Source organism: Heterodontus francisci, chromosome 19 (assembly GCF_036365525.1).
Source record: "Heterodontus francisci isolate sHetFra1 chromosome 19, sHetFra1.hap1, whole genome shotgun sequence".
NCBI classification, from domain to species: domain Eukaryota; kingdom Metazoa; phylum Chordata; class Chondrichthyes; order Heterodontiformes; family Heterodontidae; genus Heterodontus; species Heterodontus francisci.
The window spans coordinates 83,081,467-83,106,443 of NC_090389.1; the positions used below are offsets into that span (position 1 = coordinate 83,081,467).

Consider the following 24,977-nt stretch of genomic DNA (forward strand, 5'->3'; position numbering starts at 1 on the left):
ACGGATGTTACTTGTCACTCATCAGCCCAAGACTGAATGTTGTCCTGGTCTTGCTGCATGCGGGCTTGGACTGCTTCACTATCTGAGGAGTCCTGAATGGTACTGAACACTGTGCAATCAGCAGTGAGCATCCCCATTTCTGACCTTACGAGGAAGGGAAGGACATTGATGAAACAGCTGAAGATGGTTGGACCTATGACACTACCCTAAAGGACTCCAGCTGCAATGTCCTGGAGCTGAGATGATTGGCCTCCAACAACCACAACCATCTTCCTTTGTGCTAGGTATGACTCCAACCTGTGGAGAGTTTTCCCCCTGATTCCCAGTGACTTCAATTTTGCTAGGGCTCCCCGATACCACACTTAGTCAAACGCTGCCTGATGCCAAGGGCAGTCACTCTCACCTCACTTCTAGAATCCAGCTCTTTTGTCCATGTTTGGACCAAGGCTGTAATGAAGTCAGGAGCCAAATGGCCCTGCTGGAACTCAAACTGAGCATCGGTGAGCAGGTTATCGCTGAGTAAGTGCTGCTTGATAGCACTGTCAATGATACCTTCCATCACTTTGTTGATGATTGAGAGTAGACTGATGGGGCAGTGATTGGTCGGATTGGATTTGTCCTGCTTTTTGTGGACAGGACATAGCTGGGCAATTTTCCACATTGTTGGGTAGATGCCCATTTTTTTTTTTGAGAGAGCCTTACTCTGTATCTAACCCTGATTTTGTTTCCTTTTTTTATATAAGGTGGCCTTTATACCCCAGGCCTCTTTTATGTATATTATGTCGAGGGGGCCTTTATTAGATGCCCATGTAGTGGCTGTACTAGAGCAGCTTGACTAGGGGTGAGGCTAGTTCTGGGGCACGTCTTCAGTACTACAGTCAGGATGTTGTCAGGGCCCATAGCCTTTGCTGTATCCAGTGCCTTCAGCCGTTTCTTGATGTCACATGGAGTGAATCTAATTGGCTTAAGACTGGCATCTCTGATGCTGGGGACCTCAGGAGGAGGCTGATATGGATCATCCACTCAGCACCAGGCTGAAGATGGACACCTAGGATTGACATCCATAAATTTAAAGAATGACGACGGAATAAAATGCTGCAAGAGATTCAATATTCCAAGGAATATAGATAAATCAAACCCCAATAATCTGTTTAACATCAGGATAGAATTGGGCATGCTGCAATCTCCCCTGCCTTCAGTCACATCAGGACTCGCACAACACTAACAGCTACTAGTGCAAGACACTGGAGGGCAACTGTCAAACATGCACCTCAATAAAGAGCCATCATCTAGGACAGGATGGAGGGGAGACAATTGCCATGAAAAAGGAATAAAGGGACCAACCCCACCCCCCCCCCCCACCCCGCCATAAATAGAACTTAAGTAAAATACAATGAATGCAGTTTCAGTGGGATCTGGAAAGAAAAATGTTGGAATTATTCCAGGTCATGCTGCTTTGATCTAAACATTTCACAAGAATAAAACATTGCAATGCAGTAGATTGAAGATGTTCTAACCTCTGGTACAGATTTAATAACTGGTGCTTAAAAGAAAGATCAATTCCTAATAAGCAGCTTGCATATGCATATTGTGTCTGTAACACTGCATGCACACTCCACACACACACTGGATACATGGCCCGGCATGTCCCCCACTCTACCATGACAGTCAAGCCAGGAGACCAACCCTGATTAAATGAAGAGTGCCTGAGGACATGCCAGGAGGTGTCAATCTGGTGAAGCTACAACGAGGACTACTTGCGTGCCAAACTGCGTAAGCAGCATGCGATAGACAGAGCTAAGCGATCCCATAACCAATGGTTCAGATCTAAGCTCTGCAGTCCTGCCACATCCAGCCATGAATCGTGGTGGACAATTAAACAACTAACTGGAGGAGGTGGCTCCACAAATATCCCCATCCTCAATGATGGGGGAGCCCAGCACATCAGTGCAAAAGATAAGGCTGAAGCACTTGCAACAATCTTCAGCCAGAAGTGCCGAATTGATGATCCATCTCAGCCTCCTCCTGAAGTCCCCAGCATCACAGATGCCAGACTTCAGCCAATTCGATTCACTCCGGGTTATATCAAGAAACAACTGAAGGCATTGCACACTGCAAAGGCTATGGGCCCTGACAATATTCCAGCAATAGTACTGAAGACCTGTGCTCCAGAACTTGCCGCGCCCCTAGCCAAGCTGTGCCAGTACAGCTACAACACTGGCATCTACCCAGCAATGTGGAAAATTGCCCAGGTATGTCCTGTATACAAAAAGCAGGACATGTCCAACCCGGTCAATTACCGCCCCATCAGCCTACTCTTAATCATCAGTAAAGTGATGGAAGGTGTCATCAACAGTGCCATCAAGAGGCACTTGCTCTGCAATAACCTGCTCAGTGACGCTCAGTTTGGGTTCCGCCAGGGCCACTCAGCTCCTGACCTCATTACAGCCTTGGTTCAACATGGACAAAAGAGCTGAACTCATGAGGCGAGGTGAGAGTGACTGCCCTTGACATCAAGGCAGCATTTGACAGAGTATGGCATCAAGGAACCCTAGCAAATCTGGAGTCAATGGGAATCAGGGGGAAAACTCACCACTGGTTGGAGTCATACCTAGCACAAAGGAGGATGGTTGTGGTTGTTGGAGGTCAATCATCTGAGCTCCAGGACATCACTGCAGGAGTTCCTCAGGGTAGTGTTCTAGGCCCAACCATCTTCAGCTGCTTCATCAATGACCTTCCTTCAATCATAAGGTCAGAAGTGGGGATGTTCGCTGATGATTGCACAATGTTCAGCACCATTCGCGACTCCTCAGATACTGAAGCAGCCCGTGCAGAAATGCAGCAAGACCTGGACAATATCCAGGCTTGGGCTGATAGGTGGCAAGTAACATGCGCGCCACACAAGAGCCAGGCAATGAACATTCCAACAAGAGAATCTAACCATCACCCTTTGACATTCAATGGCATTACCATCGCTGAATCCCCCACTATCAACATCCTAGGGGCTACCATTGACCAGAAACTGAACTGGAATAGCCATATAAATACCGTGGCTACAAGAGCAGGTCAGAGGCTAGGAATCCTGTGGTGAGTGACTCCTGACTCCCCAAAGCCTGTCCACCATCTACAAGGCACAAGTCAGGAGTGTGATGGAATAGTCTCCACTTGCCTGGATGGGTGCAGCTCCAACAACACTCAAGAAGCTCGACATCATCCAAGACAAAGCAGCCCGCTTGATTGGCACCCCATCCACAAACATTCACTCCTTCCACCACCGACGCACAATGGCAGCAGTGTGTACCATCTATAAGATGCACTGCAGCAACGCATCAAGGTCCTTTGAACGCACCTTCCAAACCCGCAACCTCTACCAACTAGAAGGACAAGGGCAGCAAATGCATGGGAACTCCACCACCTGCAAGTTCCCCTCCAAGTCACACACCATCCTGACTTGGAACTATATCGCCATTCCTTCACTGTCGCTGGGTCAAAATCCTGGAACTCCCTTCCTAACAGCACTGTGGGTGTACCTACCCCACATGAACTGCAGTGGTTCAAGAAGGCAGCTCACCACCACCTTCTCAAGGGCAATTGGGGATGGGCAATAAATGGTGGCCTGGCCACCGACACCCACATCCCATGAATGAATTAAAAAAATACATGCTCTACACCAAAAATATTGATTTGTTTTTACATTGCTGTAGTTTTAGTAGCAACAAAACTACAATATGGAAAGGATTTGTTTGAACCATGTTCTTGAAAAAGCCTGTTTTGCTTGTTATGTTCTCAAAAGCCATTCTCAAAACTGCTGATAAGAGAAGCTTTTGAAGCATAGGCTTTTAACACAGCAGTGGCTGCTGTGAGTACCTACATCAGAGGACCGTTTAGATCTGAGGACGATTTGGGGGTGGGGTAATAACTAAGTAGTAACAACAGTGCAGTGTGAAACATTGGGTAGGATAGCATTGTGGTTATGTTACTGGACTAGTAATCCAGAGATCTGATATAATAATCCAAAGACAAACCCTCAAAACCCACCACAGCAATTGGGGAATTTAAATTCAGTCAAGTAAAAGCTAGCATCGGTAATGGTGACAACGACTTATATTCATATAGCAGCTTAGATGTAATAATCATCTCAAGGCATTTCACAGGAGCATTATGAAAAAAAATTTGACTGAGCTAAAAAGGGAGATAATAGGTCAGTTGAAGAGATAGGTTTTAAGCAGTGTCTTACAGGAAAGCAGGTTAGAGAGGCAGAAAGGTGTGGGAAGGGAATTCCAGAGTTTGGGGCCCAGGCAACTGAAGGTGTGGCCACCAATGGTGGAGCAATTAAAATAGAGGATGCTCAAGAGGCCAGAATTAGAGCAGCACAGATATCTCGGAGGGTTGTGGGGCTGGAGGAGATTACAGAGATGGGGATGGGGAAGGGGAAGGGAAAAGGGAGGGAGGGAGGGGGGGGGTCAATGGAGGGATTCGAAAACAAGGATGAGAACTTTAAAATCAAGACATTGCTTGACCGGGAGCCGATGTAGCTCAGCAAACGCAGGGGTGATAGCAGAATGGGATTTGGTATGCGTTAAGACACCGACAGTAGAGTTTTGGATGACCTCAAGTTTACAGAAGGTAGAATATGGGAGACCAGCCTGGAGTGCGTCGGAATAGTCAAGTCTAGAGGTAACAAAGACATGAATGAGGGTTTCAGTAGCAGATGAGCTGAGACAGGGGCGAAGTCGGGCGTTGTTATGGAGGTGGAAATAGGCAGTCTTAGTGATGACACGAATACGAGGTCAGAAGCTCATCTTGGGGTTAAATATGACACCAAGGTTGCCAACAGATTGGTTTAATCTCAGATCTCAGGGGCATTGGGTACAAAAGCAAGGAAGTTATGATAAACTGTATAAAACACTAGTTCGGCCTCAAATGGAATATTGTGTCCAATTCTGGGCACCACACTGTCAGAAGGATGCGAAGGCATTAGAGAGGGTGCAGAATGAGAATGCAAGATTCGTGAGAATGGTTCCAGGCATGAGGAACTTCAGTTATGTGGATAGACTGGAGAGGCTGGAACTGTTCTCCTTGGCTCTAGGGGTGAACCAGCAGAGACATGGCCAAATGTTCCCCTTGTACTGTAGCCATTATATGATACACCTCCTCTCCCCATTCCCTCCCCTAACCCCTCTCCTCGCTCTCTGCCGCCCTACTTCCCCTCTGCCCCCTCTCCCTCCTGCCCGCACTGCCCACCTGCTCTGGCCCCCACATGCTCCTCCACCCTGCCCCGCCCTCTGACCCCTCCCACCTCTGCGCTCCCTCTCTCTCCTGCCCATCCTTCTACTGTCATCCCCCCAGCTGTACCCTCCACTGCCTCGCCATCCCAGCCTCTCAGTTGACCCCTGCCCCCACCCCCCCCAAATCCCACCCCCTCTGCCCCCACCCCTCCAAATCCCACCCTCTGCCGCCAACTCACGCCCCGCCCCCCCCCCGCTGCACCGCCTTCTCCCTCTTGATTGATGTGCTGTTATCGTGGGCGGGGCGGGGCGGAGCATCGCGGGTGACGTGTCCGGGGGCGGTGCCTCACGCTCTCGGTCGCGAGCCCTGGTTTGAAAATAACGGACGCGGGCGGCAGGCGAGTGGGGGGAGGGGCGGAGTGAGAGGGAAATAACTGAAGGGGGAGGGTGGTGCGGCGCTCGGATCCGCTTACCGGAGGCAGGCTAACGGGATCTTTTAAATGTTTGCCGGCTGAAGATGTCCCAGAAGGACAGTGTGTGCTCGCGTTCCTATTTCGTGGTTGTCATGGTGTTTGTTCACGTTTACATCCTCAATGTGATGGCCTTGCTGCTGTACGTCTACTACACCAGCGACAGCGCGCACTCGCAGCCCGACACCAGCGCGCTCCCGGCAGCTGGCGAGAGCGCGGGCGCGGGCCCGAGCCCGGGCCCGCCGCACGGACAGCTGCTGCCGTCGCCCCTGCCGCCGGAGCCCGTCCCCGTTCTGCAGCACAACAGCGCGTTCGGCCGCCTGTACCGCCTGGAGGGCATCAAGGTAAGGGGGAGGGGCGGGGAGTTGGATGGGGGGACATGTGAGGGCCCTTGGAGAGGCGGGGCTTGGAGATGGGGCGGGGCATGGGGTGGTGGATTGGGAGGGGCTTGAGTTGGGGCAGGGTTGCAGAGGGGTGGGGGGGGATGGGATGGGTTGAGGACAGGGGGTTGGGGGATGGGTTGAGGACTGGGGTGGTGTCAGGGGGTGAGGGAGGGGCTGTTGGTTGGGGTTAAACATTGGGACCAAAGGCATTGGAGAAGACTGACAACAGGGGCTGGGCAGGAAATGTTGGTCCCTGTTGTCGGCATTCTCTGGTCCTTGTATTTCCCCCAGGGTGGTTGGAGTCTGACAGCAGGGATTTGGGGGAAACACTGGGGCCACAGCAGTTGGATTTGGCTAACAACAGGGGCTGGCAGGTCTGGGGGGGGAACTGGGAGTGGGAATGTTAGAAGGTTGAGCGAGCTTTGGGAGGTGGAGCTGGGGTTGGGGGTGCGGGTGGTGTTAAGGAGAGGAAATGGCGAAACTGAACTTGCAGTGGGAAGAAACGCTGATAACACTGGCTGAGCACTGAAGGGAGGAATGAGCGTATATATTGTCTATAGGTATTAGCAGACTTCAGGAGGACATGGGCATACTGGTGAAATAGGCGTACAGATGGCAGATGAAATTTAGTGCAGGAAAGTGCGAAGTGAGGCATCTCACAAGGAAGAATGAGGAGAGGTGATACATATTAAATGGTACAATTTTAAAGGGAACTGGCGAGACCTGGTGCTTCACGGGCACAAAACTTTGCAGGTGGCAAAAAAAGTTGTTAAGGCTGTTTTTTTTTAAAGTGTACTAGATTTTTGGCTTTATTAATAGAGATATACAGTACAAGAGCAAGGCGGTTATGCTCAACCTTTGTGAATCACTGGGTAAATCCAGCTGGAGTACTGTATCCAGTTCTGGCACCACATTTTAGTAAGGATGTCAAGGCCTTGGAGAGGGCGCAGAGGAGATTTACTAATGACACCAGCCATGAAGGACTTCAGTTATGTGGAGAGCCTAGAGAAAGTGGGATTGTTGTTCTTAGAGTAGAGGTTAAGGAGAGATTTAATTGAGGTGTTCAAAATCCCTCATAGTTTTGATAGAGTAAATAGCAAGAAACTGTTTCCAGTGGCAGGGAGTCAGTCAGTAACTAGAGGACACAGATTTAAAGAAATTGTCAAAAGAAATGGGGCTGATGGGGGAGGCAGTGGTGAGAAATCTATACAGCAAGTTATGATCTGGAGGGCACTGTCTGAAAGGTTGATGGAAGCAAATTCAACAGTAACTTTCAAGCGGGAAATTGATAAATATTTAAAGGAAACATATGCACCATTATGAGGAAAGAGCTGGAGTGAGGGACTAATTTGATCTTTCAAAGAGCTGGCATAGGCATGCTGAGCTGAATGGCCTCCTTCTGTGCTGTATAATTCAGTGATAAACTAGGAGATTGAAGGGTTAACAACATTGAAACCAAAGACTTGGGGAAAGGAGAAATCATTGCGATCAGGGGCTTATAACCTGTCGGTTTACTTGTGATTTGAGCTACAGAATCAAAGTTTAGTGAAAATGCTGTTATACTGAAAGAGGATCTTGCATTCCCAGCACAGTTCTTTCACAATAAATTCAAATCTTCAACTGCCTACATTTATCCATCTTCCTGCAGTTTGCTTGATATGATGATCATTGAGACTGGGTTTGCACCTAACACCTAATTTCACTGTTTTTGCTCAAGCACTTAAAATTTTCCAGTGAAAGTAATGGGATTTGTTTTGAAACAATTGCTTTCCAACTGTAGCTTTGCAGGAATTTGATTTGCACAATAAGAATGTGAGCAGAAACAAAGTCCTGAAAGGATGAGGGAACAGCCACATAAAACATCAATAATCTGCTATGGCAATGCGCTGGAGAACAGTATGGCAGAATATCAGCTTACTGTGTCATGGAATGGCAAGATGGGGACTCATAATTGTTCATTTCTGATATGTAAGCTTGTGATCTGAGCTGCATCTTGGTGGGGTTGCAACCTGAGTGAAACTAATTGTTTTCTCAGTGAACAAAATGGAAATTTAGAGGGTCAGATGGCCATGACAGCTTTAATATGGCACCTAACTACTAATTACTAAAGGGTCCTGGCAAAAACTTGGAAACAGGTTGCTTACCCATCTGCTTAGTTAAGAATGAATGAATGGTATGAGAGGTGTCGTGTGGGGGATTGATCCACTGCACAAAGGATATAGACGTTTATTTCTTTTGGAAAACCTTAGTGAAGGACCCAAGACCATGGTACAGTAATTGACCAAGATTGGGTGAGGTTTCTTGAGGAGCGTTGGTGATATTGGGTTTGGATTTTAAAAACCTGTAGGTTGTAGGAGGAAAGAAAGACTGAGGGAGATTAGGAGTTCCAGAGCTGTTTATTGCAAAGAGTGAATTAGAGTACGAGACAGTGTGATGGGTCTTCATTGCAATTTTGTGATAATGGAAGGAGCAGGAGGAAAAATGTGAAATAGCATATTTGGAGCTCAGGAGAAACATGAGAGGGAAGTTCAGAGGAACCATAATAGTATTGATAAAATAGAAACAAGAAAGGTTGTAGTGCATAGGGAAGTTGGAGATTTGAGGTGAGAGAAGATTAATCATGGGTTTTGCGTCCTTCTATCTTGATCAGAATACAAGGAAGGTATCGGGAATAATCACAGTGCTAGTGGGAGGGTCACTAATACGAACATACATATGAACATACGAATTAGGAGCAGGAGTAGGCCACTAGGCCCCTCAAGCCTGCTCCGCCTTTCAACAAGATCATGGCTGATCTTATTGTAACCTCAGCTCCACATTTCCACCTACTGCTGATAACCTTCCACCTCCTTGCTTATCAAGAATCTATCTACTTGTGCCTTAAAAATATTCAAAGACTCTGCTTCCAGCGCCTTTTGAGGAAGAGTTACAAAGACTCATGACCCTCTGAGAGAAAAAAATTCTCCTCATCTCTGCCTTAAATGGGCAACCCCTTATTTTTAAACAGTGGCCCCTAGTTCTAGATTCTCGCACAAGAGGAAACAGCTTTTCCTCAGAATCTTATATGTTTCAATCAAGTCACCTCTTACTCTTCTAAATTCCAGCGAATACAAGTCTAGCCTGTCCAACCTTTCCTCATAAGACAACCTGCCCATTCCAGGTATTTGTCTAGTAAACCTTCTCTGAACTGCTTCCAATCCAGTTACACCTTCCTGAGATAAGGAGACCAATACTGTACACAGTATTCCAGATGTGGTCTCACCAATGCCCTGTATAACTGAAGCATAACCTCCCTACTTTTGTATTCAATTCCCCCTCGCAATAAACGATAACATTCTATTAGCTTGCCTAATTACTTGCTGTACCTGCATGTCGGAGCTCTGCAATCTCTCACCATTTAGATATTATGCTTCTTCATTCTTCCTGCCAAAATGGACAATTTCACATTTTCCCACATTATATTCCAATTGAAAAGCTCATCATTTCTTGACCGTAAGATGCTTCTATTAGGACACATTTATTTTCTGTTACATTGGCTCATCAGTCACTGGTTCTGTAGCCTGAATTTCCATCCTCAGGCCTGAAATTTATTCGCGTGCCGCCGTGCAGGTGCCAGCACCATTTTTAAAGGGCTTTAAGCCCTTACAATTAATTTTAATTTTTAAAGGAAAATCATTAGTGATTTTTATTAAATATAAACTTAAGTGATGGAGGCCCTTCCCCAACCGCCCCCCCCCCCCCAACCTTCAATCTTTTCCCCTTCAACCCCTTCCCAGCATCCCCACATCCAATAAAAATTGATTTCCCCGCTCCTCCACCCCTCCCTGCCTGAAATTTTTATTACTCCCCCCTCCCACCAGGTTCTCACCTCAGAACTCCATGCGGAGTTCCGAATGTGCATGCAAGCCGAACGGAGGCTGTAAAATCGGCGTGGAATTGCAGGTAAGTTCATTTGAATATATTTAATGTCAATCTACATATGGAGATGAAGGGCCCACACCAGCTGGGGTGGGGGGGGGGGGGCACTCTGAGGTCCCCCCGCCGCTGGTAATATGTGGTGGACCCGTTTCTACGTCGCGGGTCAAGGTGGGCCTCTCTCCGCAGAATTTTTTCGTCCCCGTGCTGCGACCCATGGCGTTGAGGGGCCGGTAAAATTCAGCCCTTAATATCCATATTTGTGTCATTTTACATTATTGCTGTCATGTGACTTTTTTCTGTCTTTGCAGGTTGGCCACATGCAAAAAGTGGATCTTGTCCCTAACAAAGTACACTATTTGAAAACGCTGAGCCTAAAACCACTTCTATTTGGTAAGGATCTGAACGGAGCTTTCAATTATCTTGGATAATTGGAATTTGAATCTTTGTCTTACTCTGTTTGAAGTCAGAATCCAGAATGAAAGCTTTAACACAAGTGGCAACTGTTACAGCCCAGAGTCACTGTAGAATTGGTGCCTTGAAAATCCAGTCTTTTAATGTGTCTGCTACTGCAGGGCACTGGGGACAAAGTAATAATGTCCTGATGTCACCAGCTAGCAGCTTTTCTGCGTGCAAGTCCAAATCATTCCCTGAGGTGTGAGAATTCCATTGTTGTAGAATATCAAATTCAGTGTATGGAGTGGGGTGGGGAGAGTGGTGGTAAAGGTAGTAACATGAAATGAATCAACTTCTACAAACATTTGTTCCTCCAAATAAGAAAATTGTTACTGACAAGTGATCATTACAAAACAAGCTAAACCTATCACAAACAATTTTTGCTTTTAGTTTTTGTCGAACTTTCTCTCCTGTTCTGAAGATATTGAACACTGCTGCTGTAAGGTTTCACTGAAACTGCTGATGTGCTGTTCATCATGTGTGAATCAAGAAAGTAAGTGCTGACAGGTTATATGGCCTTTGGGAGCATGACAGTCAAGCCTGATCCTGTCCTTGTCCAGTATTCATGCATGTGCATTTCAGAAGGAGTTATTGGGTAGCCATGAGGTGCAGGGAATCTGTTTAATTTCCTAATTCCTTGAAAAAGGGAAGTAGATCCAATGGTAGAGATCCTACTACCATTGAAGCTGAAGTCATTTAATTCAGAACAGTTCAAGGAATGTACTTTGGTCTTCCGATTCTGTATAACTCAGTCCACACTGCCAATACACCTCAACTAAGTTAATGAAGTGCATCAAATATATTTATTTTTAATTTAGAACATTTTTATTATAGGTTGGTAGTTCTTGTGTGCTCATGCTTTGCAATGAGGTATTAATATCAATTAATGAACTGTTAAGAAAAGTTGAAGCATAGAATTTACAATACAGATAAAGGCACTGAGCTCTTAACGCTTGCTGGCACTAGTTCAACAGGAACTATATACACTAATCCCATTTTCCTGTAATTTTTATGGCTGCATTTGCTGACAACACAACCACTAAGTGGCACCATACTGACACATGCACAAATGCAGCCTCATCGACAGAAATGTCATTGTCTGCAACATCTCAGGCAGCTGCCAGTAATAAAGATGGCGCAGCTCCATTTAACACAAAAAATGAATTGAACCCAAACCCCCTCGCCCTTCAATGGCTGTGATCGCTGCTTCCACCCTCCACCCCCCCCCCCACCCCTCATCCACCCTGCCAACAGTACCCTCTCATGATTGCCGCTTCGGTTCCCTGCTCCCTCCTGCCATCACCACCGCATTCAGTTTCCTGCTCGCCTTCTCGCCGCTCCCTCCCGCCACTTCACACTGCTTGCTGCTCCATCCCTCCGTCCTCTCCCGCACCCGACTGGTCACCGTTCCCTCTGCAGCTTGCTTCCCGCCTGGAGAAGCAGTGGGTTGGTGGGGGAGGGAGGGGGAGCAAGCTGGGTGCTGGCAGCGAGACGGGAAGTGAGTGGCGGGATGGAGCGGTAACCAGTTGGGAACAGTGAAATGGAACAGCGGGCAGGCGGGTGCAGGAGAGAACGACGGGAGGGAGCGAGGAAGAGAAGCAGCAATTGAGGCGCTGATTGCGGGTGGGAGTGGGGAAGAGAAGCAGCGATTAAGGCTGCTTTCTAAATCTCACGCTGCAGGCTGACGTCCCTTTGCGTGATGATGTATTCGTGCGCATGCAAGCATTAGCGCTGGCAAAGCCAAGTGCACTTTGCGTGTGCTCAAGGATGAAGGCATTCTGCGCATGTGCGCAGTTTGGACCACAATGATGACGTTGGCGCCTGGCTGCATTTTCAGGAGACGCTCCGAATTTTTATATATTTCCTTTTCAAACGTTTATCCATTCTTTTTCAATAAAATAAAGTATCTACCTCAGTAGTCGTGGGAAAGCACTCCATGTTCTAACAACATTGAAAAAAGTTCTGGCTTTGCCCTTTTTCATTGATAATCATTGAAAAGGAATAATTTGTGAAAGAGCAGGGGAGTCGACCAAGAATGGCACAGGCATGATAGGCCGAATAGCTTCCTTCTTTGATTCTAATCTGGCGTCTGTGTCCCTTTTTTTACTGATTCACCAAATGGTGGAGCAGTTTTCACTAATTACTCCTCTGAAATCTTTGAGAATTTTGAAAATCTCTATTAGATTTGCTCTTTAACCTTTTAAGTTCCAATATTTCAAGCTTTTCTTTATCACTCCTCATTTCTGGCATTACCCTATTAAATCTTCACTATACCCTTTCCTTGGCTCCAATAGTAAGGTGCCCAAGAACTGCAAACATAGTGCAGAATTTCCTGAAATGACAAGATTGGCAATGTACTTTACAAATTGCACCCTTTTGCACACTGATCTCAGTGTTGCAAACTTATTCCAAAATTTCCTGCAAAAGTCATTTGACTAATCGGCAAGCAACATGGTGTCAAATCAGAACTGGAGCAGCCACTGGCCAATTCTTATTGGGGGTGGGGGAAATACAATATTGACAAATCTTTTGGAGCATGCAAAGCCCAGCACCAAAATGTTTACATTATGTTAGTTAAGACATAATTGTAATTTAGCACAAAACTCATTTAATGTAGTTTAACCTGACCAGTGATTTCTGTAGTTTAGCATTTACATTTTGCTTTTGTACTCATGGTTGTCATAGTCTGTCTGCTATTCATGATAGCTGTGAATAAGCAGGTATTTAATAGGAATTGACAAGTAAGGAAATACTGCCCACTTCATATCAGTTTCAAAATACTCCATCTAGTCTGACCATGTGGTACCTGTGTAGAAATACACTTGCTTTCATAAAGATCACTGTTTGGCTAACTTCTAAATTTCTGATTCTTGATTTAAATTTGCTATTAAGAATAGACATCAGCATTGAAAAAGATAAAGTACTTTATAGGATCTTTACACTTGCATAATACATATATTTACAAATATATAATTTTCAATCTCAGTATTGCGTACGGCACCTGTAGTATTTCCACTTTCTGACGGCGAGCATGAGATTTTTGTCACGCCTTTGCCATAAGTACACCTTGTTCACTGCAATTTTGCCATTCTGGATCCGGCCTACAATTACAAAAGTCCCTGCACGGTTGCCTCGTGTCATGTTCTGGACACAAGTGGCATCCAAGTCAAGCCAGTGCTGAAGCTTGGGATGGATCTCTGTCTTGAGGAGGGGCCCATGCTTGAAGACCTCCAGCTTGCTGTCCATCTCGAAATCTGAGATCCGGGAAAAACTTGTGTTTCTCTTTGAAATTCTGATTTTCACTGCTGTGGGAGGTACAATAATATTTTGAGGAGTCATTTTTCAGTATATCATTCAGAATTCATAAAAAACTTCCTGAAAATCCAAAAATATGAGAATCTTCTGTGACATAGAGCAGCCTGTGTAATATACAAATAATTGTGGCAGACAGATGGAGTTTGCAGAAATGTTATAATCTTATTACAACAGTACCTAGTGTAACAACAAAAAGCATAACCCAGATGGTTCTATTTTCAACTCCTACCCAGTAGCAATTGGCCCTGGTACCCCTGGGCTTGGGAGGATAAAGGCAGTCAGTCAGCATTCTCATTCCTGATTGATATCCAACTGCCCCTGCTAGAAAGCACACTTGTACAGACATTGGGTGAGAACAGGATTGGGTTCAGCTTTGATGACCTAGTTGTCAAACAGCTCACCAACATTGTGTCTCACATAAAGAATCCTCACTCACTTATGTGAGGCACTGGAGAGCTACAAAAGCTCACAGAACCAAACTACAGCAAGCGGGGGACTTCTGAAGAGGCAAACGAAAAAGGGAATAAAATGAATGAAGGCTTTCCAGTGAATGCAAAATCTCCTTTCAACTTGCTGAAATTGTGATGATCATTTTCTTCCTGACATTTATTTGAAATGGCAGAGACTGCTGATCCTTGGCATGATCGTTTTTTTTTAAATTGCAGAAAGCAAACAATTTTTTGAGGAATTTTTTAAAATTGCAAAGACAATAATGGCCGTTTTATTTGGGTAATGTCTTTCCCATGCTCTTCCTAGCATGGTGTGTTCATGCCCTGTAAAATCTGATATTTGGGTCAAACAGGTTTGCACTGGGTGTGACTTATGGTGAACCTGGGAAATTGATTTTTAATCAAACTTCCCCAATTGGGTAAACATAAGAACATAAGGAATAGGAGCAGGACTAGACCATACGGCCTGCTCCGCCATTCAGTAAGATCATGGCTGATCTGATCTTGGCCTCAACTCCCACTTTTCTGCCTGTTCCCCATAATCCTTGACTCCCCTACAGTTCAAGAATCAGTGTCTATCTCAGCCTTGATTATATTCAGGGGTGGCACAGTGGTTAGCACCGCAGCCACACAGCTCCAGCGACACGGGTTCGGTTCTGGGTACTGCCTGTGCGGAGTTTGCAAGTTCTCCGTGACTGCGTGGGTTTTGTCCGGGTGCTCAGGTTTCCTCCCACTTGCCAAAAACTTGCAGGTTGATGGGTAAATTGACCATTGTAAAAATTGCCCCTAGCGTAGTAGGTAGGTGGTAGGAAAATTGAGGGAAGGTGGGGATGTGAGAGGGAAAATAGGATTAATGTAAGATTGGTATAAATGGGTGGTTGATGGTCAGTGTGGACTCGGTGGGTCAATGGGCCTGTTTCGGTGCTGTATCTCTCTATGACTCAGCCTCCACAACTCTCTAGGGAAGAGAATTCCAACGATTCATGACCCTCAGAGAAGAAATTCCTCCTCATCTCTGTCTTAAGTGGGCAATCCCTTTATTCTGAAAATATGCCCCCAAGTTCTAGAGACCCCATGAGGGGAAACATCCTCTCAGCATGTACCCTGTCAAGCCTCCTCCGAATCTTGCGTTTCAATAAGATCACCTCTCATTCTTCTAAATGCCAGTGAGTATAGGCTCAACTTTTCCTCATAAGACAACCCCTTCATTCCAGGAATCAACTCAGTGAATCTTCTCTGAAATGCCTCCTATGCAGGTATATCTTTCCTTAAACAAGGAGACCAAAACTGTATGCAGTACTCTAGGTGCAGTCTCATTAATGTCCTATACAGTTGTAGCAAGACTTCCCTACTTTTATATTCCATCCCCCTTACAATAAAAGCCAACATTTCATTTGTCTTCCTAATTGCTTACCTGGTTGTAGCATTCTGCAGTCTCCCTCCATTTAAATAATATTTTGCTTTTCTATTCTTCCTACCAAGTGGATACCTCATATTTCCCCACATTATACTCCATCTGCCAAATTTGTGCCCACTCACAACCTATCTATAAAGAGGTACTGCCCAGTGTAGCACTATGTCATACAGACTAGGTATCCCATCTATGAATCTTGGTCTGCGCCGAGTCTCTTAATCTCAACCAGAGCAGCAGTAGGAATGCTACCACAGGTCTTGGCACACCTGAATTAGGAAGTGGAAAAACAAGCACGGTTTCCCACTGTTGATTGCAGTCCAGTGATTTCTGCCAGAAAGTGTGTTTTGTGAATGTCTGGGAGGGCAAGATTGACCTCAGCTGTGGTGCTCTGCCCAGTTCTCGGTGTATCCATCCAGGCTCAGATGAGTACTGACCACTTGGATGAGTTGCTGGAGGGCTTTCTGTATTTGTGGAGTTATACCCCAGCAAGAATTTGTGGCCTGGATTTTCCAATCGGTGTTATTTTAACACTGCCTATAAGCTATTCTAAATAAAAGTTAAAAATAATGGTGATTGAAATAATCTGGGCTTGTATGTTTATTAGAGAAGAGAAGAAAATTGAGAGAAGGAAAATCCTGTTTTTACCAACTGCAAGTGTGACTTTTACATTGTGTAACTGATATACTGGAGTTATGATATAATGAGAGTTTCTTGTGTACAATCTATAGGGTTTCTGCCTCCTTCATGTCTTTAGCACTAAATAGAAAATTGATCCATCTACAAGATAGCAGACAACCTAGATTATGAAATGCAGAACACTGAATTGCTACCTTAAATTAACTGGCAATTAGTTTGCTACCTTTTCCCAAATAAACTGGATAGAGGGTGAGATAGGAACATGAATTCTGAGGTTTATTTTTCTGCTGTTGAAAGTTCATTGAAAACCTTAATAATTAATGCCTCCTCATTGAGACAAATTAGTAAGTGGAAAATTAAATTTTAAAACAGTTTTCATCACTAGTTTACATTACAGAAGTTGGTGATTAAAAGTTATCAGTATAAAATTATCACTAAGGGAGTGAGGAGAGAGATTTTGCTATGCAGAGAGTTGGAGCATTGAATGCTTTGTTGAAGGGCGTAGATGAAGCAGAGACCACTGCTCCATATAGGAAACAGTGGATAAATATTTGAAGTAGAGGAAGAAGATATCAGGCTATTGGGAGAGCGGGGATGAGGTTAGGTTTAAATTCCTTCAGCTTCGGTATTGTAAGTTTATAAGATTAGTCCAGACAACCCACTCAAATATCAAACTCTCTGATCCTAAACAGAACTACTATGAGCTCTTGATATACTTTATGATTAAACATTATCTAAAACTCTTCCTTATTTTACCCCAGCCTTTTTGTTGTAATGCAATAACTGACCTGCAATGAGCTATTTTGATCATTACTGATGAATAGTAATGTAGCTGTTGAAAATCTTTCAAGGAGACCAGCACGGAAGTGGGCAGAGCTTTATATGCTTTTTAATTTGCTTTTGGGATGGGGGCATTACTGTCGGCCGCATTTCCATCCAAGTTGCTCTGAGAAATTGGTGGTGGGCCTTCTAGTGATTGGTTTTACAGTTGAGTATCTTGCAAGGCCACTTCAACAAATATTGAGTTAACTACATAGTGTGGACCTTGTACAAGGTTCGGGTGAGAGGGTTGCCTTCCCTGAAGAGCATTAGTCAACCAGTTGGGGTGTTTATGACCAAACAGCAGGTTTTGTGGTCACTTTTCTGGCACCAGCTTACAAATAACTACATTTATTGTATATATTTTCATAACTCATTTTGGTACAATTGGAGCTCGTATGCTCTGAGCTGCTAGTCTGTTATCGTAACTTCTACGCTATTGTCCTCCTCAAATAAATATCTGACCTTTTTTGAGCAATTTTCATTGAACAGAAAGAAGGTAGACTGCAGAAAACTCTCCACATCAAGAGGTTCAGCATGTTCTGCCACCCATGATACCGCAAAATTTCATTCTGGTTTTGACGATTCAGTCAAAAGCTGCAAACAACGCCCTTGATAGGCTCGTCAAAATGACAAAATATTTCTACTAGATAAAGCAGCTTCATGCAAGAAGAGGTTTTGTGAATCAATAGGTGTCTTCATTATCTCCTTGTACTTACCAAAGTCATGTGAGCAAAATGTATTGAGTATTTCTTTTGCTGAGGTGGTTTCTTCCAATTCACAGTCTCGACAGCTTGCTTGGGGCACCGCTGTGTAGTAAACGGAAATGCAGTTAGATTTATTAGATGCAGGCAGTACAGATATAAGGCTGTACGATGAACTGACTGTCATTTCTACCTTTGGGAGGGGTTGGGGGGGGAATTAATATTTATTTTAGGTCTTTGTTGACTCTGCTGTTGATCCATCTGTGGAGAGAATTACAAGCATGGCCTGGAGTAGCTTGTTTTCTTAAAGAAAAAACAAGACCAACATTCTTCTGTGGCATTGTTTATAGTGTGTTTAGAAAAAAAGGAGCTTCCATTTATACAACACATTTCATATTCTGCGAACATTTCAAAGTATGTCACAGTCAATTAATTCCTTTTTTCAAAGTGTAATCATTGTTTTTTAGTCAAATATGGCCGTCATTGTGCACATAGCATGGTCCCAGGAACAGCAAATGAGATCGTGTGTCTCGGTGGTGCTGCTTAAGAGGTGAATATTGACTAGTACTCTGAGGACTGCATGCTTCTTGTTGGAAAAAGTGTCAACAGATCTTCCAAATCCACCTGAATAGGCAGACAGAGCCTCAGTTTAATGTTTTATACAAAAGGTAAATAACATTTCCAACAGATCAGCACTCTATCAGTGCTACATCTAAGTGTCAGCCTAGATTATGTAATTGGATTGTAATGCTATGGAATGCAGAATCAGTTTAACACAAAGTTAGGCTGCTATGCCTGCTTAACCTGAAATTGATTGGGTTGAAACAAAAAGAGAGTGCAATTTATTGATGAGAAGACTGGGGAAAAATATGATTTGCGACACCCCAATGATTTAGTGGGCAGATGTACGGTACTGATTCAACAGAATTAAGGTTCCATGGTCAATCTCTGGTCTGTATTGAGATGCATGATCTCAACCTTTGAAACAACCATACTACTACAACTGGCCTGGGGGTGGGGGTGGGGGGGGTGGGGGGGGCCAATTGCCATGTCTTCCACTGTCTAATGAGCCCTACTGGAAAGTATGCCTGCATGGATAGTGGATAAGGAAAAGATCAAGCTTGGTTTCCATTATTCAGCATTGTTTTGGTTTACTGTACATTCTGTCTCTGTGCAAAGTGAACCTATTGAAATGCTGATCCCATAAATGCTTATGTAGACCTGAATTGTCATACTGGCATTTAAGAGGGGATAAAAAGGCCCACTGAGAGATAAAAATATAGTGTAATGTTGGCCATGTTTATGGTATTCCTGTTATTTACTGCAACTACATCTTTGTTGTAAAAAGTTCACATTGTAAATACCATTAATATTAAATGTTGGAGACAATAGTGATGTAGAGCATGGAGGGCGAAGCTGTATTTTTTAAAATGAATTTCAGCATGTGGGTGTCACTGACGAGCAGCGTCTATTGCCCGTCCCTATTTGCCCTGAGAAGTTGGTGATACAGCTGTGTGGCTTGCTATGCCACTTCAGTGAGGAGTGAATGAAGTTGGAGTGGGACTGTAGTCATGTATAAGTCATACCGGATAAGGATGGACCTTCCTTAAAGACATTGACAAACCAATTAGGTTTTTACAACAATCTAACAGGTTCCAATCACTGTTTACTGATGCCTGCTGTTCATTTCCAGATTTTAAAAATGGAATTTAAATTCTCAAACTGCTGTGGTAGGATCTGAACTCAGTATTATAAATCCAGGCCTCTGGATTATTAGTACCGTTGTATAACCACTACACTGCATTTAACTATATGTGTTGTCTGGTAAATTAGTAAGATATACTGCACTTGTCTGAAATTAAAATCGTGACAGTGGTGTAGTGAGTTTACCCAGAGAGTGGCCACCAGGAATTCCAGATTTGATCACCAATTTGTGCTGTTACCTGATCAGCCAGGGTGTCTGTTGGGTTTCTATAACTGCTCTCTGAATTTGAGAATCCTCCTGCTTAATACCTTATTTCCTGGCAAGAAGGTGGGAAGATAAATTGCTTCCAGATCTCGAATGGAATGTAAGGACAGCAGAAGAGCAACATGAATTATTTTAATCTTTTTCCTCCTCTTAAAGATGCTCATTATTTCTGCTCACTGTCTCAACCTGACAGAATGTATCATGTGGAGAATTGCAAGTGAATTGGTATGGTAACACTCTGTGGCTTAGTGCTTATGTGCAAAGAGCAGTGCATGCATTATGAAGTTCTTCCAAAGCAACAGGCTGGATGATCCTGGTAACTTTTTTTTGCATCTTGTGTCTCCTTATCTCCTTAGTAATTTTAACAGGGTACTAGAAACTAGATTAAAATGGTTTGAAAGTTACAACTGGTAAAGTATTGAGGCTTGATCTGAATATATTGTGTGTGGTTTTGTTTACTGATATGCCATCATATGAAATGCACTGTTCAATCAAAACCACTTACTCCTTCTGTGTGATGCTGTCTTGTTGCTGATAGGGGAGATGCACATGCCGTGGTCAGCAGGGAACTTGTTGCAGTTCAGTATTTCTGGCCATGGGTAGCCATAGCAGGCCATGATGGGGGCACAGCTGTTTCTCACTGCTACACACAGGCTGCGACAAGGGTATATAAACCTTTAAAAGGGGCAAAAATCAAGAGGATGTGATGTTAATTCCTGTATTACTCGTCCACAATAAATTTTCTTCCTTCCAATGCATGCAAGTTGGAAGTCCACAACTGATTCTTCTGAGACTTAATACATTATTTTATGCCTTAATGGATTTATAACATCATAACATAAATAGTAGCTTGAGCAGGCCATTCGGCCCCTCGTGCCTGCTCCATGTTTCAGTAAGATCTTGGCTGATCCTGTACCTCAGCTACGCCTCTTGCACTATATCCATATCACTTGACTCCCTTAGCTTCCAAAAATCTTTCAATCTCTGACTTAAATATATTCAACAATTGAGCACCTACAACTTCTGTGTTGTTGAGAATTCCAAAGGTTCACAAACCTGTGAGTGAAGAAATTTCTCCTCATCTCAGACCTAAATGGCTGATCCCTTATTCTGAGACCCTGCACACAGTGTAATATATATTGGACATTAAGGGGTGAAGTTTTCTCTTAATTTAAAAAAAGGGAGAATGTCTGTTTTTTCCAAGTTGCTGACCTGTTACAAAATCTCACACTCATGATACATTTCAAAGCTGTGTGTTCTGTGATTTCATTAGCATGTTATTTAGGGAGAAAAACCATAATTTTCGTGTTTCTCACTCAGGAGTTTTCCCCTACAATTTCTCTAATCAAACTTAAATTGTTTTTCAACCTACATGAATTACTTGTGTCATAATCAGTAAAACAGGGGTCGGTTAGTTCGGTTGGTTAGACGGCTAGTGTATGATACCGAAAGATGTCAATAACACGGGTTCAAACCGGCTGTGGTAGTTTATGGATGCCTGCCTCCTCACCTTGCTCCATGAGGGGTGGTGAACCTCAAGCTATACATCACCAACTATCTCTCTAATGGGGAGAGATGCCTATTGTCCTTTGGGACTATGGCTAGAACAAGCCATCAGTAAACCCCATTTGAATGTTCTCATGACCCCAGGAGAAAACTACATCCTAATCAGATGCTAAAAAACACTACGCATTGATAATGCTGTTCTTCACTGAAGGAATATCTTTAATAGCACCCATGTGTTGAGTGTTCTGGAATGCCTTGCTGCATTTAATGCTATGTTAATTTAACAGTACTAGCGGCACGGCACCCCTCCCCACCCCCGCCCCCCCCCCCCCACCCGCTCCAAACTCAGACATTGTAAAGTAAGTTAGAGCCACCTCCAGCATAAGTGATCAACCATTCATGTTGGATAGCGCTGGGGGTTTCCCTGTGTTACGCAAAGGTCCATGACTCAGGAATTTACCAGGATGTTGCCTGGCCTGGAGGGCATTAGCTATGAGGAGCGGTTGGATAAACTCGGATTGTTTTCACTGGAACGACGGAGATGGAGGGGCAACATGATAGAGGTTTACAAAGTTATGAGCGGCATGGACAGAGTGGATAGTCAGAGGTTTTTTCCCAGGGTGGAAGAGTCAGTTACTAGGTGACATAGGTTTAAGGTGGGAGGGGCAAAGTTTAGAGGGGATGTGCGAGGCAAGTTCTTTACACAGAGGGTGGTGAGTGCCTGGAACTTGCTGCCGGGGGAGGTGGTGGAAGCAGGTACGATAGCGATGTTTAAGAGGCATCTTGACAAATACATGAATAGGATGGGAATAGAAGGATATGGTCCCCGGAAGTGCAGAAGGTTTTAGTTTAGGCAGGCATCAAGATCGGCGCAGGCTTGGAGGGCCGAATGGCCTGTTCCTGTGCTGTACTGTTCTTTGTTCTTTGAATTAAAGATTGTGACTTTTAAATAACTGTGTTGCCCTATTTAACAATTGTAGGATGACACAGCAAACCGGGTGAATTCCATAGCACTGACAGCCAAGATGTAGCGAGACAGTTCTATATAAACTACCAGCAGCATCAGATTTCTTACTAATAGTTCAAATAAAGCTCTTAACTAAGATAAGAAGTGTCTTGCCGTGCCTCATTGTCCCATATGCTGTATCACTGAGTGAGTACCTGCACATTTCTGATCTCTGATGAGGCTTTAAGAGGAGGGAGAGAGATGGTGAGGCATTGTGATCTTGAAACAAAATTCCAGAGCAGGAGTGTGATGCCTGCAAGTTCGATCTCTGAGGATGTCAAGCAGCAGTTCAAGAAGGTAGATCACCACCACCTTCTTAAGGGCAATTAGGAATAGAGAACAAATGTTGGCTTGCCAGTGATTCTCTCATCCCATGAAACGAATTAAAAAAAAAAGAGGAATAGACACAAAAATGCCTGGTGCAGGTTGGGATTTGTGCATAAGATCACTGGTCAGATGGATGTGTGGTACTGTTCTATGTTGTCACTAGTGCTTGTAATGTCAATGTGATAGAAGACATAGGTCACCAATTCTGGATTAACTGAAGTTTGAAGGATGGAGAAGAGGAAAGCAGTGAGGAGAGCATTTAAAAATCAATCCTGGAGGTTATGAAAATATGGGTTGTGGTTCAGTAAAAGAGGGATAAGCTCGGGCACAATTTTTTAAATTTATTCTTTGATTTATTTATTGCCCATCCCTAATTGCCTTTGAGAAGGAGGTGGTGAGCCACTGCCTTGAACCACTGCAGCCCATTTGGTGTAGGTACAGCCACAGTGCTGTTAGGAAGTGAGCATTGTTACAGATGTGGGGGAAAAAGTTGTTTTTGTTGCTGACTGGGTATGTGATCAGGTGGACAGCTTTGGGTTGAACCCAGATCACCAAAGCTCTGCACCACCTGGTTCAACCTAAATGGGCAGTAAGGGAGGTAGATAGAGTTGAAGCAATTATATACAGGGGCAGGCACAAGCCCAAGAGAGTGGCTTCAGTATGCTAACATTGAGCTGAAGGAAATTTCCACTCGCACAGAACTTCTTGAGGCAGAAGGGCAATGGCCATGTTTACTTTGCCAAAACAAATCAATATTCAATCAAAATAAAAGGAATCAGATACTCTGGATAATGCAATGTGATCCAGCTCATACCTCTGAGTATACAAGCCAGCTAATCAATAAACATGCTGTGTAAATGTAACTCCTGTTACTGAGATTAGTGAGCTTTCAAGTGTGTGTGTGTGTAATATTTTATAGACACTAAAATACATTTATAATGTTAGAAATCTGATCGCATTTACCAGTGAACTTTTGTGCAGTATCCCTTGGGTGAGTTGGTAAGTGCATTGCTCAATATGGAACTGAGCCACACAGACCAGGAAGGTGTCAACCTCAATCCCTACTCTGCACACACCTGGCTGATTTCAATGGGACAGGTACTTAGGATACTATAATTGCTCGAGAGGACAAAATCTGCCAGAGTTACTGTTCTTGAGCTCAGCTTAGTGACTCCTTATTGGAAAATGCGAGACTCTAGATGTTCAGTGAGAACACGGAACTTCAAGTTTCTACAGGAAAGAAAACCAGTTGGGTAAGGTACCAGAATGTTGCTGGTGTGTGGAAACCGAACAGACTTGATTGAACCACGGATGTTGGGTTGGGAGCGGGGCGGGGACGGTGAAGAGAAACGAGGGGAATGAAAAAACGTGTTCCAGAATAACCTGGGAACTTTACAAATAGAATCAACTGAAAACTGTCGGTCTCGTAACTGGAGGCAACGATCTTGTAAACTAGTACAACGGAATAATCGTATTTGTCTCGCTTTCAGAAAATAAAACCATTAAGCGATTTTAGACTAACACGTCGTTTAAACAAAAATGTACTTTTATCACACAAACAACTCGCATTGGACTAATATTTACTTCATTCCCAAATTGTGAATTGACAAAAATATCACTTTCACGCGGTATTACTTTAAATATTTGCTCATACCCTTTTATTACATTTGGTATTGGGCAGGTAAAGTTGGAACAAACTCGAAGCAAAGCATTTCACAGAGCAACTTTTATATTTATTTTTGAATGATATTTAATAAATGTCATTTTGATTTCAATATGCTCAAACTTTTTCGGTTTTTGCAAAGCGGATTGATGAGCAATAGCATTTAACGCTCCTTACCTGTCTAAGCAAATGGGTGCGATAAGAGAACAAAGGAAGATCCTAGCATCTGGATGACATTCTCTGGCCAGTAAAGGTAACCAGCTAGTGGACTGCTGGATAATTTCAGCGAGTGTTTCATGTTCCAGTATGTTAGGGATTCTCATCTCCGCGTAGCCAATGTCATAGCACAGGGCCATCGCCTTCGGGATATGCAAGCATCTGGTGGAACTGCCCAGGCTTACAGACAACCCGTGAGAAGCCACAGGAAGCAAGTAGGTTACAACGAAGGATAAACTCTGCAGCTTGGGCTTGATGGGACTTCCAATTGCACCGAAGCCCATCTCAGCTTTTTTGCTTCTATGTGACACGGGTCAGACCAAAAAAAAATGCACTAAGTGGATCCGGTTTTCTGACTAAGTGGTGTGTTGGCTGTTCCCAACTTTCCATGGACCATTTATAGGAAAGTAACTCTGCCTAATCCCTGCTCATTAGGTCGAGCAAGGACAATGCCATAGTTTTATTTACAAATTAATCTTATTGTTTGGAGTTTTCAAGGGG

The 24,977-nt window shown here is 44.1% G+C and overlaps 2 protein-coding genes across 2 annotated transcripts in view; one reads left to right on the forward strand and one right to left on the reverse strand.

Annotated features, from left to right (window-relative positions):
* Positions 1-5,646: 5,646 nt before the first annotated feature.
* The window catches only part of p4htmb (prolyl 4-hydroxylase, transmembrane b), a 62,839-nt gene continuing 43,508 nt past the window's right edge, over positions 5,647-24,977 (forward strand). Inside the window, exons 1-2 of the mRNA XM_068052124.1 lie at positions 5,647-6,042; positions 10,308-10,389. Of these exons, the coding sequence (XP_067908225.1) occupies positions 5,746-6,042; positions 10,308-10,389 (379 nt within the window). The 5' untranslated portion in view covers positions 5,647-5,745. The remainder of the gene's footprint in view (positions 6,043-10,307; positions 10,390-24,977) is intronic.
* On the reverse strand, positions 12,702-24,760 carry LOC137380446 (secreted frizzled-related protein 5-like). The gene is made up of 5 exons (XM_068052373.1): positions 24,438-24,760; positions 20,264-20,433; positions 17,805-17,894; positions 13,449-13,757; positions 12,702-12,784 (listed from the first exon to the last, which is right to left on the reverse strand). Exons 1-5 carry the CDS (start codon positions 24,758-24,760, stop codon positions 12,702-12,704), a joined length of 975 nt encoding a protein of 324 aa, XP_067908474.1.

Bases quoted from the DNA above. Each gene is read 5' to 3' on its own strand.
- LOC137380446 (XM_068052373.1), bottom strand. From the start codon at position 24,760: ATGGGCTTCGGTGCAATTGGAAGTCCCATCAAGCCCAAGCTGCAGAGT. The intron at 13,758-17,804 runs GTAAGTACAAGG...TACCTCCCACAG, and splicing joins ATTTTGCTCACATGACTTTG to CAGTGAAAATCAGAATTTCA. The intron at 12,785-13,448 runs GTACGCAATACT...TTGTCATTTCAG, and splicing joins GTGGAAATACTACAGGTGCC to GAAATTCTGCACTATGTTTG.